This window comes from Phaseolus vulgaris, chromosome 7, assembly GCF_051622355.1.
Source record: "Phaseolus vulgaris cultivar YP4 chromosome 7, ASM5162235v1, whole genome shotgun sequence".
Classification (NCBI taxonomy): domain Eukaryota; kingdom Viridiplantae; phylum Streptophyta; class Magnoliopsida; order Fabales; family Fabaceae; genus Phaseolus; species Phaseolus vulgaris.
The window spans coordinates 45156209-45171687 of record NC_143504.1 but is presented as its reverse complement, the minus strand read 5'-3'; the positions used below and the strand labels follow the sequence as shown (position 1 = coordinate 45171687).

The window sequence follows — 15479 nt, the reverse complement described above, 5'->3', positions numbered from 1 at the left end:
CTTGTTTCACGTTAAGGAGATACATGGACGAGGTGTGATGTGGTCGGCTAGTTGCATATTATATGATGGACTTTGTTGTTAGAACTTTAAAAATCCCTATGGAGTTAGGAGGGAGCCCGGTGAACCGGCCGAGCGGTCCCCCTTGAAGGAACGCAGGGAAGACCTTGCACCTTAGTGCCTTGTTGGTTGTGTAAAGAGTCAAATGTGTTTTGAAGACATTTACATGCTCATCCGGATCAGTGGAACCATCATAGGGTTTGATAGTTAATCCTTTCTACTTGGGAGGGAGTGGTGTGTTCATTATTTAGTTTGTGAACAGATGTCCCCTCGGATCTTCCTCGTCTTCCGACAGATGAGTGTTTCTGGAACTCTGGTGAGTTTAATGGGTTTGGTGGGTTGTGTTAGAATGTATGGCTTTAAACTAGGGGGGTGAAAGGTTTAAAGAGGGTTTTCGCAAACTTTTTAGTCTAGAATGAAATTTCTTTGAGAAAACTTGATTCAGAACTCAGTTTGCCAAAAACACAAAGCAATTAAGCATAGGTTGTTTATACCAGTTAAACTATACAAACTGAAATTAAAGAGTTTAAGAGATAGAGAGATTGCACACACAGTTTATACTGGTTCACTCTTAAACCAAGAGCTACATCCAGTCTTCCCAGAAACCATTGGGGGAATCCACTAAGTAATCAAACCTAGATTACTTACACACACCTCCAAAGAAGTGACCTTGATCCCCTCAAGACACACACTTCCTTTGGCTCAGCACATACACCACCAAGAATGTTGATCTTGACAACCACAAGAGCACACAACACTTCTTGGCCTCACACAACAGAGTTTACACAATGTATAGAAGGATTACACTTGTTACAGAATGATATGAAATCAATACAAGATGAAAATCCTATTCCACTCTCTCTTGATCAAAGCAATCTCAAGGCAATCTTTTACTCTTGAAAAGCAAAATTAGTGAAAAACTCAAATATGTTTTTCTATGATTAAATCTCAGTTCTTGTTTTTTACAAAAGCTGAAAAAACTCTTTATATCTTTAAAAGATTGGTCAAAGCATTTAAAACAGGAGCGCATTTAGTTATAAAATCATTTAAAGCTCAGTTAAAGCACAAAACAGTTTTCTGTTATGGTTTGAAAACAAACAATCGATTGAATGCTCGAATCAATCGGTTGTTTTGGTTTGGTAGCAAGTCAACCACCAAAAACAATTTTCAACCTTTCTCAAAATACCTAAGTATAAAACAATCGGTTGTTTCGACAAAATAACAAGTTGTTTTTCACTTAGTTTGAAAAACACTTTCAATTCAAAAGGTTTGAGAATACTTAAGTTTTGGATTCAATCAAGAGTGGATTTACACAGGTAATCTACCCCATATCCTATTCTAAAACACCTCATCAACAACAAGCACATCAAGCCTTCCATCAAACTTAAAGGATTTGGATTCTTTAAAGTTTGAACACACTTGATTCAACGGGTTGGTGGTGGTGCTTGGGATTGTTCTTCTTGCTCACGCCCATCGAGCCGCTGCTGTAGATTTTTGTTCTGGTCCTTCAAAAGGGACATCTCCACCTCATGTCGACTTCATTCTGTAACTGGCCCGCGATACCTTTTTGTCATAATCCATTTGTGCCTGGAGGGCCTGGATCATAGCTATCTGTTCATCTGCCATACGATCGCTATTAGCATTATTCCTTGTTGATACCATCGTTGTCAATTGTAATTTGTTGTTGAATACTACCTTTGCCCCACGGTGGGCGCCAATTATACCTGTATAGGCTGAGGGGCCTAGATAGCTAGATGTACAATTGTTGACGTGTCGGTGATTTCCAAATTTATTCAAGTATTCTTCCTTCAATGTTGATGCTCGGTCGGTTGGGGGTATCTACGAATTGTACTCCAATGCTCAAGTCAGTATTTTGGTTTAAGTGTATTCTAGCAGAATGTAAAACATACCTCATTTCTTCACAGAGGGCTTTATTTATAGTGTTTGATTTATGGGTCTTGACCCTTATGGACCGAATATCGGTTGTCAATTGACATGCATAATGGTTCCTTAATGCTAGAAATGTATATCTTTCAGTTTAATTAATTTTATTTGTTATTTTGGAGATATTTTCTGTATATTTCGGAGTGTAAGTTGACTCATTCAAAGTCATCATAATTGTTGTTATTATGTACCTTTGTACTATTTGAGTTGGTCAATCGGTGTCATACCGAAATTGACTCGTCCGGTTACACATACATTATACACATTTTTTTATTCATGTTTATTTTTAACAACAAAGATTTTTTTTATATAAAAATAGTGTTTAAAGAATTGCTGCAGAAAATTTAATAAAGTATTTAATTTACTGTTTAAGTTCATTTAAATTAAAAAATGTTACAATGTCTATCACGACCACTACAATAACATCTTCATTAAACAAACAAATTACACTGATCAATATGTTGATGATGAGTTCTGTGTTGACCCAAACATGACTATCATGATTATAAGGATGGAAAATATTTCATTATTCAATTTGACCCTTCAGCTGGGGTAGAGACCCATGTGAATGGGAGATACCTATAGGGTGCCACCTTGGCAACCAACACCAAATTCATAAATGAAAGATTATTGCAACAAGAGGAAATTAAAGATAAAATAGTTAATGGAATATATAAATTTGTCGTGTGAGATAAATCTTAAGAAAGATATAAATTAATTACAAATATCTCTAGGTGATTTGACACATTATTCAATAGAGATTTATCGTTTTTGGTAATAGTTTGGTACCATTTTTTGGTATAATTTGTTTTAGCCTTTTTAGGTAAAGAATTTAAAAGTCAACCTTACCAAAGATGGAATAATACTTGTAGATGTAGAAGATGGATGACAAATATTTGCTTATTCACTATTTGCTAGGACTAGGAAACATTAGTGAATTCTATTTGTAGTAGACAATATCTCATAGTTTTGATTCCTCTAAACTTTTTGGTATTTTTTTGGAATTTTTAAAGTCATTTACTATTTTTTAAGACAAATATTAATTTTTTGCATGTTGATTTCGTATTAAATGGGGTTTGATTGGGTTAAAATGTTTAAGAATATGTTTTCTCAAAAAATTGAAACTATAAGAATATTTCGTTAACCATATGTGATATATATCAATTTCAAGAATTTTATAGGTCCTCTTTATACATTTTATTCCATGAATATAATCTATAGACAGTGAAATATAATCTATGCATTTTAAAGCTTTTATTTTCTAAAATGTAAGAGGAGTATATATGATGAGAAAATTTAATATTACTATACTTTAATTTTATCAGAATTTTTAGAAGTAATTTAGTATTTACTTAAAAAAATTGGAGGTGAAAACTGTTTTTATTTTACAATATGATTATGAATAAATAAATAAATAGGAAAATGACATTTTTTATACATAATAAAAATTGGGGAATTGTATATGTATACTTTTAAGGTTGAATGTGATTTTGACATGGTTTATGGAAAAGAATCAATATTTGTTAAAAATCGTAATTAAAAGAGTAAATATGGAAGAGATAATATGCATGATAATATACTCTACAATCATTTTTTAAATGATTGACTAGAATGTTCCTACTCAAGTAATATGTGGAGAAAAGTATGAACTAATGTGTATAGTTATTTATTATATATTGGTTGAATATTATTTTACTTAATTAATCTTTATAATTGGCATATATTTAGAAAACAAAAATACCTTTCTTTGATAATATGTTCTTTTTTGGGCTGCTGCAATATAAGGTAAAACCAACACTGCCATGAACCATGTGTTGAAATTCCAACTCAAGATTCCGTCCATAATATAAATCTTCCAACCAAAACAACCGTACTTGGTAATCTACGAACATAAAAGTGTTACGAAATTCTGGTCAAAAGGACAGAAAGAGGGATTTTTGTGATTAAAGATTGACAATTACGTACTCATACGATTACTGCAATTCTGGTTTCTGGAGCAGGAACAAGAAACAAAATACCGGCTACACTCGTTAACACGCACCACCTTGTTGGTTGATTCAAAATTATTGTATTGTTTGAAAAGTTTATGATTAAACTCTTTTATGCAGAACTTTTGACTCAAAAACTATATTTTAGTTAAAACAGATGCAATCTAAACACCCACCTTAGATATGATGTTAAAATTAAGGCAGGCTTAGAATGTGAAGAGTTTCTCAGTCAAACGAGAATGTTGTTCCATTTTCTGTCTTTCTCCCAGAGACTTTTTTTCTGTCTCGTGTGGACGTGTGTGTATTTATGTCCTACACCCTTAAGCATTGGCAACTAAGTGTTTTGATTGATTCCACCTAAAGAGGAATTGTATCATGGATGAAGCTAAAAGAATGGAAGAAGGGCTCAGCAGCACTCCCCAGAATGGCGAGTTGAAACAGGAAATTGAAAAAACCAATGGAGATGGAGATTCCATTGAACATGACAGAGACACAAGGAGTACTACACAAGAGGGTGAGTCCACTCGGCAAATAGTGGAGCAAGAACAACCATTGGTGAAGCAAAAGACAAAAAGAGTTGCAACCCTTGATGCATTTAGGGGTCTCACCATAGTGGTCAGTGTTAGATAATTTGTAACTAAAGATGATAATATATTATTTTCTTATGATTTATGTACATTGCGAAAGAGTATCATATGTTAACCACTGTGCACTAGATTATAATATGATAAAAGAAACTTTTTGTTGAAATGATCAATTTTGAAAATTATAATTGTAAACTGATGTGTTTCAATTTACCATTATCAAAATAACTCTATTTCAGTAAAAGATTTTCAACTCATTTTGAAAAGGAAAGAAGTGTGAAAAGTGTTGTTAAGTGTAACTGTTTTTACCTTTGCTAAATGTGCAGCTGATGGTACTAGTAGATGATGCGGGAGGAGCTTATCCACAAATTGATCACTCCCCGTGGAATGGATGTACATTGGCTGATTTTGTTATGCCTTTCTTTCTTTTCATTGTTGGGGTTGCCATAGCCCTCGCACTGAAGGTAGAGGCTTGTGTAGTTGTTGTTTTTGGTCTTGAAGAGGCTCTTGTTTATGAATTTTTCTCTGCATAGTAGTATTATCATAAGATGTTATTCATAGTTGGCTCTTCTTGTTTCAACAAACTATTTTACTTTAAGTAAATTGTACCCAGATTTAAGTAAATTTTACTTTAGCAATTCAGTATATGTTGTATTATTTCATTTATAATTGTGGTTTTAACATGTGACAACACAGAGAATCCCCAGGGTTAAGGATGCTGTGAAGAAGATAATCCTTAGGACATTGAAGCTTCTCTTCTGGGGTGTTCTTTTGCAAGGTAACAAAACTTCCCTAGCTCACTTTCTTAACGCACTTATTGTAGAAGACTAAACTCAAACTTGACAACAGAGGTTATGAAGTTTTAGTGAAGGATTATTTTACCATTGCATGTATCTAATTTACCATTAATGCATATCATGCATTAATTGATTCATGCAAACCCCTCTTTTTATATTCATAGTAGTTGACAATAAGTCACACACTCTTCAATCGACATTGATAAATTGGAGTCGCAGGTGGATATTCTCATGCACCTGATGATCTCTCATATGGAGTTGACATGAGATTTATACGATGGTGTGGCATTCTCCAGGTTTGAATCGAATTAAACTAGTACATGCGGATCTAAATTCCATTATACTAAATTTCCACAGCTCAGTTCTTGAGTAACCATGATTCTGCATATTGTGTCTGTGCAGAGAATAGCCCTTGTGTACTGTGTTGTTGCTCTAATAGAGACATACACCAACAAGCTCAGACCCTATACCCTGAAACCGGGACACCTTTCAATTTTTAGTGCTTATCGATGGCAATGGTGAGAAAAGCAACACATTTCATTCTCAAAACCCCACTAAAATATAAAAAGTTTAATTATATTCTTGTGTGATGATATTCATAGTCTTTAAATTAAACCACTTTTTAGTTGTTGAAAGTTGGTTGAAATATAAACAGTTAATGGGATTGTGAATTTGCTAGGACTTATGACAGACATACATTTGTGTTACATAGGTTTGGGGGGTTTGTGGCATTTGTGATTTACATGGTTACAACCTTCAGCCTCTACGTTCCAGATTGGAGTTTCGTGGATTATAACAGCTACGAACCAAAGAGATACACAGTACATAATCTGTCTCTAGATATTGATATTTTTCTCAAATTTTCAATAGGTTTATGTTCTTTTGTTGATGCTACTTTCCTGATTCTAGGTCCAATGTGGAATACGAGGACACCTAGGTCCTGCATGTAACGCGGTTGGTTACGTGGATAGACAAGTTTGGGGCGTTAATCATCTTTATTCCCAGCCTGTTTGGACACGCTCAAGTGTGAGTTTTGTCTTAGTTTAGCATAAGTTGAAGTTTTATATGGGTTTTTGACTATGATGGGATTATTTTTATTTTTTTTTTACCAAAATGGGGTCCGTTTAAACAAAATTACAAATTTACACAAGTCGTGCCAATTCGGCACGACTTCATATGCACAAATCGTCTCAATTAGGCACGACTTCTGCCTTGTCATACTGAAGTCATGCCAACTTGACACGACTTCTGTCACGTCATAATTTTTTTAATTTTATTGTTTATATATTGGGTACTAAGTCATGTAATGTTAAAAATTAATTTGATACATAATTTTCTAAGAGTGTTAGTTTTAAGAAACAAAAAATTGGATAATCTTGTATGGATCATGTTTGACGGTAATGTAATACAATAACTTGATTATTTGATTAATTAAAAAATGAAGAAAACTGTTATTGAATTTGGAAATAAATAGATAAATGAAAATTTATTGTATTTGGAAAATAAATAGAGAATTATTGTTGTGAATTTACAAAATAAATAGCTTGAGAAGTAATGATTTTACAGAACACGTAATGATGAGAAGAGATTAATTAGAACTAAACAAATTATGACGTGGCAGAAGTCGTGCCAAGTTGACACGACTTCAGTATGACAGGACATAAGTCGTGCCTAGTTGAAACGACTTCAGTGTGACAGCGCAGAAGTCGTGTGGCACAACTTCAGTATGACAAGACATAAGTTGTGCCTAATTGGGACGATTTGTGTATATGAAGTCGTGCCGAATTGACACAACTTGCCTAAATTTGTAATTTTTTTTAAACGGATCCCATTTTAGTAAAAAGCAAAAAAAAAAACCATGATAGTCAAAAACCCATTTTATATTGCACAAATTAATATCTATCACCATAATTAAGGAATATAGGTATTTACTCATTAGTAAATTGTACATTAATTTATATCAATACAACCTATAAAAAAAGTCTAGATAATGAATATTTATTATGAATAATTATTTATAGAGTTTTAGGTAGAATGATGTATTTTTTGACAAAACGTTTTACAGGCATGCACACTGAGTTCTCCAGCTGAAGGCCACTTCCGTAAAAATGCTCCATCTTGGTGTCGTGCTCCTTTTGAACCAGAAGGCTTGTTGAGGTTTATAAGTAGTACCCTTGTGATTTCTTTTTTAAAAATATTCTGTTTTAAACTTCTTGAAAAACTATTGCAGTAGCTTTTCAAGTTTGTTTAATGTTATTATAATTTTTTTTAACATATTTTTATTAAGAAAAGGTAAAATAGGTACTGACAAACTAACCCTCCATATAACTCTGTTTTCTGTGCATAATTCATGTCCTAATCAGCTTATCTAAATCTATAGTTAAGTTGGAATGTTGATTATATGAAAACCCTTTATATAGTGAATTGGACATCTACTACCAGAAAAATAAAATAATAACCAATCATTAATCAATCTAAGCTTTCAAAACATGTTTAAATTGTTCTGTGTTTCTCTTTATGTAGTTCCATATCAGCTATCCTCTCTGGTATCATTGGCATCCACTATGGACATGTCTTGATTCACTTCAAGGTTACACACTTTACACAATAATGTCCCATGCCTTGTACTTGTTCACACACTAAGTTTTTTCCTTCTAAATTTTTACTTGTTCACTCACTAAGTTTTTTCCTTCTAAATTTTTACTTGTTCACAGGGTCATTCCGAGAGGCTCAAGCAATGGCTCTCATTAGGGTTTTTCTTATTGATCATAGGCATCATCCTTCATTTTACAGATGGTAAGGCTACTAAGACATGTCACATTTGTTATATATATGTATATACTTTTGCTGAAAATATGTGACAATATTTCCATGGAATATGGCAGCAATCCCAATCAACAAGCAACTCTACAGCTTCAGCTATGTTTGTTTCACAGCTGGGGCAGCTGGAATTGTCTTCTCTGTATTCTACTTACTGGTATGCAATGTGATCATTCAATCTGATAGCTTAATTTCAAATGTTAGTTATGGTTCTGTTTGATATTGATAATTAATTATGATTCTTATATAGTATTTCTGAAAATGAAACAGATAGATGTTTGGGACCTTCGTACTCCATTCTTGCTCTTGGAATGGATAGGAATGAATGCAATGCTAGTGTTTGTTATGGCAGCACAGGGCATCTTTGCAGCATTTGTAAATGGATGGTATTACAAGGATCCAGATAACTCACTAGTAAGAACCTCACCTTTTGACTTATATTATACATGCTGTCTACTTTAATTTACCAGTCATATCTTTCTACCTTGTTTTAAGCTAAAGTTGCTATATTTTCTGTCATAATCAGTCTTATTATACTTCAAAAATGATGATTTTGAGGTTATATTTCTTGCATTTTGTACATTTCATGACAGATATATAAGATAGGATGGATAATGAAATTCACTAAATATGGAAAACAAAAGCATTATTTTAAAATATTAGAATTAAAACTAATTTGAACTCTGAAGAAATATCTTTTTTTTGTCTTCAGTTAGATTTCAAGTAGCTTGACTAAAATGCTGACAATTTTTATTGCATATGAAAACCATGAATCAGGTAAATTGGATTCAGAATCATGTGTTTATCAATGTTTGGCACTCAGAGAGGTTGGGAACTCTGTTATATGTCATATTTGCAGAAATCACTTTCTGGGGTGTGGTGGCTGGCATCTTCCACAAATTGGGAATATACTGGAAACTGTAATTAACAAATTATACAATCAACAATGTTAATTAATAGATACAAAATAGTGCAATATCTGAATTGTTCTTTGCAATGATTGTCTCTCTATAGTCCATATAATCCAAGTTTTAATCACTTCTTTCTTATGATTTTTCTCTCCCCCAACTTGCCAAAAAGGGTTGAAAAAAAAGGATCATTTGTCTCAAGTGATTAAGTTGATGATACTTTGTAACTGGTTCTGGTTCAAATTCTAACTCCAAATCAAAATAATAACTTGTCATAAAGGGTTAATGATGATCCAAATTCCAAAAACAAAGCAAAGAAAAAGACACACCTTGCAACCCCTCTTTGTTTTTCTTTTTGGTATCATTCAGCTAATTGTGGATGGACCCTGCAATACTATTTGCCAAACTCTCTATAAAATTGGTTAGTTGGTAATTTCTTACCTTTACAAGTGAACCAGTTGTCAAGCAAAATATGAACGCAGAGCACCAAAATATCTACCACAAGCATGAAAAGAATCATTTGATTTGTACCATTGCACATGGAGCTTCTATATGATAATGACATTTGAAAACGAAAACAAAAAAAATCCAAAAATATCAGTTTTCACGTGATTCTTTATTCTTATATCTATCTAAACTATATATATATATAAGAAAAAACATATTAAAAGGAAGTCCTAAAATACCCACATGTCAATAGTACAGTGTTTCTTTTTAATTAGTTTATGAATTTTATTCAACCAAAACAAATATAATTGTGAGTTCTTGGTATTTACATTAACAATTCTTAGATCTTCAATTTAGAATATGATAATAGCTAGCCGATTTTACATAAAACAATCAATTTCAATTAACAATATACTATAAAAGGATTAAATTTAATTTTTATAGTTACTAAAATAGCATTTTGTTTAATGAAAATGCATAGAGAAAGTTGTGTATTTTGTATAGATTAACTTGTAAATTTCACAAAGTAACATTTGAAAAGAGCATTAATTAATAAATAATATATAACGATTTGAAAAGCAATAAAGTGTGGTGTAATGCATATAATGTCAAAGAAACTCTAAAAGGGTCATAAATATAAATTGAGATAAAAGTAAAAGTCTAAAAGCAGTGAAATAATTGTAGAATAAATTATCAAAAACATAAATTTAAATCTTTATAACTTGGAATGAAAATAACTTACAGGTAATTAATACAAAATGAAGCAAAGTTTGACTCTTAAAAAAGAATACATAAAAGTGGTGAGAACACGTACATGATAAAAAAAAATACTTTCATAAACTCTCTTTCTTCTATTTCTAGTCTTAACGAGCTCTTTAAAGGAACACGTACATGATAATATTTTGTCTAATATTATCATAAGATATCTCAACTTATATTACTTTAATCGAATTTTTATTTTAATTATAATTAATTATTTCGCTTAAATAATGATAGGTTGATAGTGTTTTGCGATAACTAATTTAAAATATATACAATAATTATTATTAATTAACTGTGCACAAAAGTTACATACTGTATTAAATCAACTCATTAAAATAATACCTGGTCGGACACAAATAACATTCCGAATTTTTTTTTCTTATTATTTAATTATCTCCCTTTCTTTTGAATATTTTATGTAAATTATGAACTTTGTGTATATTCACTTTATTAACAAGAAAAAAAATGAATTATCTTAAATATAAGATCTTTAATATAAAACAAAAGAAAAAAAATCCCTGAATAGAACTTTATCCTTTCCTTTCTTTGATATCCTTGGGGACACCTTATCAACATCTAAACTAATTCAATAATGTTCTATTTATTATTATTGTCTTTCCATTCTATTTTTTTTTTCCAACAATATACCTTAAATGTGAATGTTATTTGGGTTATTAATAGTTAAAACTATGTTAAGGTTAGATTTATTACTGCTACCAGAATAGGAAAAAACTGGACTGGTATACTAATCACTTTACAATATTTCATTTCATTTTCACTTATAATTAATAGCTCTGAGCAAAATTCTCTCATCCAAAGTCTTCTACTTGTTACTGCCTTCTCATTTATATACATTAAGTTAGAATTATAGAAAAGCTGAAAAGCATGGTGTAGCAAAAGCTACCATTTTTGCATACTACACATTTCACAATTACTCCTAATAACAACAAACTATATTAAACACAGCTATCTGTACACAGGTAGAGAGGTTCATCCAATCCAAAGGATGCAATGTCAGTATGGCAACCATGTTACTCCCAACCCATCAGCATTTTCCAAACTCCCTCCTCAATCTTGTTCCTTGGAAAAGATAACCCCTCCCCTTCATCAAGCAAGACTCTATAAACCTCCCACTCACGATCTCCAATTACATGTCTCCCAGTTTTAGCCTGTGATAACAATGAACCACAATATAGAAAACAAGTAAACACAAATGTATCAAGTTGCTAGAACAAAAAAACATAAAAGTATGTGAAATCTAGTAAAACTGACTTCTGTTTGTGAGCAATGTGAATGATTCAAGAAAGTGGGAAGTTATGACAGTGGAAATTCAAATTATGACTTCAGTAAAGAGTAGGAAGCGTGTTAGGATCAGTGATTACCGAAAAGATGCAAGTGCCGAGCATTTTGAGTGCAAGAGTGATATCATGAAAAACAAGAGGCCGGCCCTTGCCAGATAACTCCACTGGATTTGCAACCAGAAGCTCGGTATCCGGGCCCCTACTCACAATGGCTACTCTGAGTGGTCGAAATAGTTCCATTCTAAGGCGTGATGACAATGAATTCTGCTTGTTTGGGTCAACAATCTTTTTGCCATCTGCTTGCATGATGAACAAGTCAATCTCACATTTTCCTCTAGGTTTTGTAGTGAAACGCCCATAAGAAATCTGGTTGAAAGACAAATAAGGTTGTACCCTTAGGATACTAAAGATGACTAAGTATATGTAAGCCGGTGTTCATTAAGCTTAGAAACACAAAGGCAAATAGACTGAGTAGAAGGAAAGTGAAATTTCATTTTGTGGTATGTAAGTACAAAAACAACAAATTGAAGATGAAATGAAGTCTAGGTTTATCAATTATTTTTCTGATGACAAATCAATTTATAGCAGCATAAAATCAACTCTAAGAATTGTAGTATTATTAAGATTTCAAATTTCTGTACCTGAATGTTGTAGTCTTTCAGAGTTCTCATGATGTCATAAAGTAGACCTTTGTGGTCTTGGCACATAATTTGGACAAGGGTGTGAGCAGGACTAAGCGTATTGTCCATCGTGACAGAAACATAATCTGACCTCAGAGTTCCGCTACGCGCCAAATCAGGCAATTCCAAATCAAAGGCATTTTCTGTGATTGCAGTTGGAAGGAATTGAGATGCCTGGGTACAAGCTGTAATTTCTGGGCCAACCAACTCTATGTCAATAGAAATGATGGCATCCCCCAAAATCTCTGTTAGATGTTCAATTGTTTCGTCCTTTCTCTTCTTTGTATGAAGAAGTTCTCTGACATAGATGCAAGATTAAGGAGTAAACTACATTACTCAAAGGAGATGAAATTTTCATCAAATGGGACATCATCAAATAAACTTTCATCCTCATAAAACACAATGCAACACTCTCGAATGAAACAAGTAAGCTAAAAAAAAGACTTTCATATAGAAGTATTAGCACATTTCCCAGACAAAACAAAATATAAAACTGAATAGGACGACCATCCAGATGACAATAGTTAGAAAGTTTTGTTGGAGAATCTGATGGAAAGAAACATTGGAGATGTTTTCATCAATAAGCCAACACGCAAGAGAACATGACACTACTTTCGACTCAACTTTAATACAGTAAGTTTCTAGATCTTTGCTACTTGTATGTTATTCTACTTCCCTATTCTACACGATCTGAAAAGGACTCACACTTAAAATAGAGATTATTGGAGTTCAAGTGATTAATTTCTTTTTCATCTCCAAACCATGTATGTTAATTTCATTCAAAATGGCCAAAGTAATTTGCATACTGCAGTCTTAACAAATAGATCAAGAAGTTTCAACAGAAATGAACGAAGAATTAGAGGAAAGCAAATATAAAATGTAAACCTGGTATCAGTGATGAAAAACAGATCCATCACCTTGCCATCAGGTGTAGTAGATACCTTCACTTTCTTTATAGTGAGTTCCAGCTCACAAAGAACCTCAGTAACATCTGCGACCATTATAAACACATTCAGTCATTTTGTTCTGTCTACCAATTCCATAAAACATCAATCTCAAAATAACAATACCAAAAAAACCAGATAACTTCCAATCAATATGTCTATTAAGGGAGGCAAAATACACGACAGGCAAGGCATATGCATAATGAATAGTAAGTGCACAATAAAGCTTTAGAATCAGAATGCCTTTTAGAAGGACATCAATGGCCTCATCATAAAAGGAAACCCCAAAGATTATTGATCTTGAGATATGCAAAGAGGTTTTAAAAAACGGTATGCATTTACAATTTCGACCATGGAATCACCGAAACGGCATCACAACCACAATTGAGAACACACCAACCGCATTTGTCTACTATATCTTGCAATATCATGAATCAGGACCGCAGTTTAAAACCAGGCTTTTCAACAGAAACAATAAAGATATCAAGTTATCAAACATCAGCACAGCCTTAAACCAACCCAAAGTGTCCAAATTATATCATCAAAAGCAATACAACACACACGTAGAGTGCAAAAAAACTCATGACTTAAATTCCCAAAATTACCATGCAAAAGCCCTTTCCGGTCATGACAGCAAAAATTCAAAAGAAAGACATCGGGAGGCTTGGAGGGCTGCAACTCAGATCGATAATAAGAGATTCCAGAAGCCGAGGAGCAAGAAGGGCATGCCTCCATCAGCCTCTTCTTCAGCAAACTCCACCTCGTCCTCTGTTTCCCAACCACCCAGAAAACGATGTAGCACCATTTCCCATCCGTTGAAACATCTTCATTCCAGAAAATAAAAAAAATAAAAAAAAATAAGAAAATCACGTTGAAGTTGAAATTATAAAAAAAAAAAAGATTTTTATAAGATGGGTACCTCCTCTGAGTATGTTGAGACCAAATAAGAGTATGATACGGCACAAATCACAGCCCAGACCGGTTTTGTCAGGGCAATTGACAGTGAGAACAGTTGGGTCGCCGTCTTTTTGTGGCGGGCTTATGATCACCACGTCGTCGTAGAGTATGCCCATAGTAAAAATCTGGTTGTCCTTTGTTCAGAGGTATGAAACCAAAAGTTTTATGTGTGTTGGAGTGTTTAAGGCTGCCTCAGCGGTTGGTGGTGGTGTTGAAGAATCATTATGGAGAAGTTTGTGGAGCCAACAACATATACACAAAACCAGAGGATCTCCAGTTCTCCACTACCTCTTCTGCTATGGCTGCAGTTTCTCAATATCATCACCATTCGGTCAAAATTATAATAATTTTTTCAATCTGATTAGTTTGATTTTATTTTAAAAAGTTGTCAACGTAATTTTCTTTTAATCTAAGGCGACGGTGTTTGTGATAACAATATTATTATAATTTTATGTAGTATTTGTCTTTGTCGTTTTATAATTTTCAGTGTCATTTGCTGTTAATGTCGTATTAAATGCACAACAAAAGTAAATTTGAATAAGCAATTTCAATTTTTATTAACATAAACAATTTTAAATTTAACATATCCGAGTAATTTGTCAAAACATAAAAATAATAAATAAACTATACTTGTGACCGACAAAAAAATCTGAGGTGTGTTTTTCTTTTTAAGAAATAGGTAAGTCAAAGAAAACAGCTTTTGAGTGTGAAGAGTTTATCTGCCCAACGGTATTAAGCTAAAATTTTAAATTTAACATATTTTGTAAGAAATGCCATCTGATATAATATATATATAATTTAGTTTTTAAAATTATAAAAACTATAAAATATTGAAACTTTATAGTTAAAATAAAATTTATCAGAAAATCTTCAAATTGATTTAATTAGTTTAATGACTCTCAATAACATTTTATTAAAATATTTTATAAATTTTTTGAAAATTTTAAAAGTTCAAAATAAAAGCATATTTAAAAAAGTAATAAAATAAGAAGTGGTTATGTTCTTTAATCAAAGAATATTTTTTTGTCGACAAGAAGAGAGAATTTGTTATTGTACTTCTAGTTGTGCTCTCACGTCTAAAGTCGTCATTTACTTTTCTAAATTTATTTATCTTTAATATATTACATCTGTCACAATTTATTTAAGGTTTAAAACTTTTACTATAGATTGAAAAAATTAAAAAATAAATTTTTATACATTTTTATTAAAATAGTTTTACACCTTAATAACTTCATTAAATAAAGAAAAGAAAAGATGTTTGGGTGACATAAGTGGGATTTATGCTACTTG

General features: G+C 32.3%; 2 protein-coding genes across 3 annotated transcripts; one reads left to right on the top strand and one right to left on the bottom strand.

Moving 5' to 3' along the window:
• Positions 1-4210: 4210 nt before the first annotated feature.
• LOC137829308 (uncharacterized) lies at positions 4211-9259 on the top strand. Its single transcript, XM_068636113.2, has 13 exons — positions 4211-4604; positions 4900-5037; positions 5270-5351; positions 5590-5666; positions 5773-5888; positions 6083-6191; positions 6280-6396; positions 7436-7527; positions 7894-7960; positions 8085-8166; positions 8256-8347; positions 8461-8604; positions 8968-9259. The coding sequence occupies exons 1-13, from the start codon at positions 4365-4367 to the stop codon at positions 9112-9114; spliced, it is 1503 nt and encodes a 500-aa protein (XP_068492214.2). The 5' UTR covers positions 4211-4364; the 3' UTR covers positions 9115-9259.
• A 1786-nt stretch (positions 9260-11045) lies between these two features.
• LOC137828896 (ACT domain-containing protein ACR10) lies at positions 11046-14634 on the bottom strand. 2 transcript variants are annotated; one of them, XR_016523221.1, is made up of 6 exons: positions 14152-14619; positions 13838-14056; positions 13174-13279; positions 12250-12586; positions 11690-11904; positions 11046-11476 (listed from the first exon to the last, which is right to left on the bottom strand). XR_016523221.1 is itself a non-coding variant. In XM_068635642.2 (6 exons), exons 1-6 carry the CDS (start codon positions 14303-14305, stop codon positions 11339-11341), a joined length of 1239 nt encoding a protein of 412 aa, XP_068491743.1. In that variant the 5' UTR covers positions 14306-14634; the 3' UTR covers positions 11046-11338. The 2 variants fall into 2 exon arrangements, 1 of the variants encoding a protein (XP_068491743.1); XM_068635642.2 differs by having other exon boundaries at positions 11690-11974; positions 14152-14634.
• Positions 14635-15479: the final 845 nt, after the last annotated feature.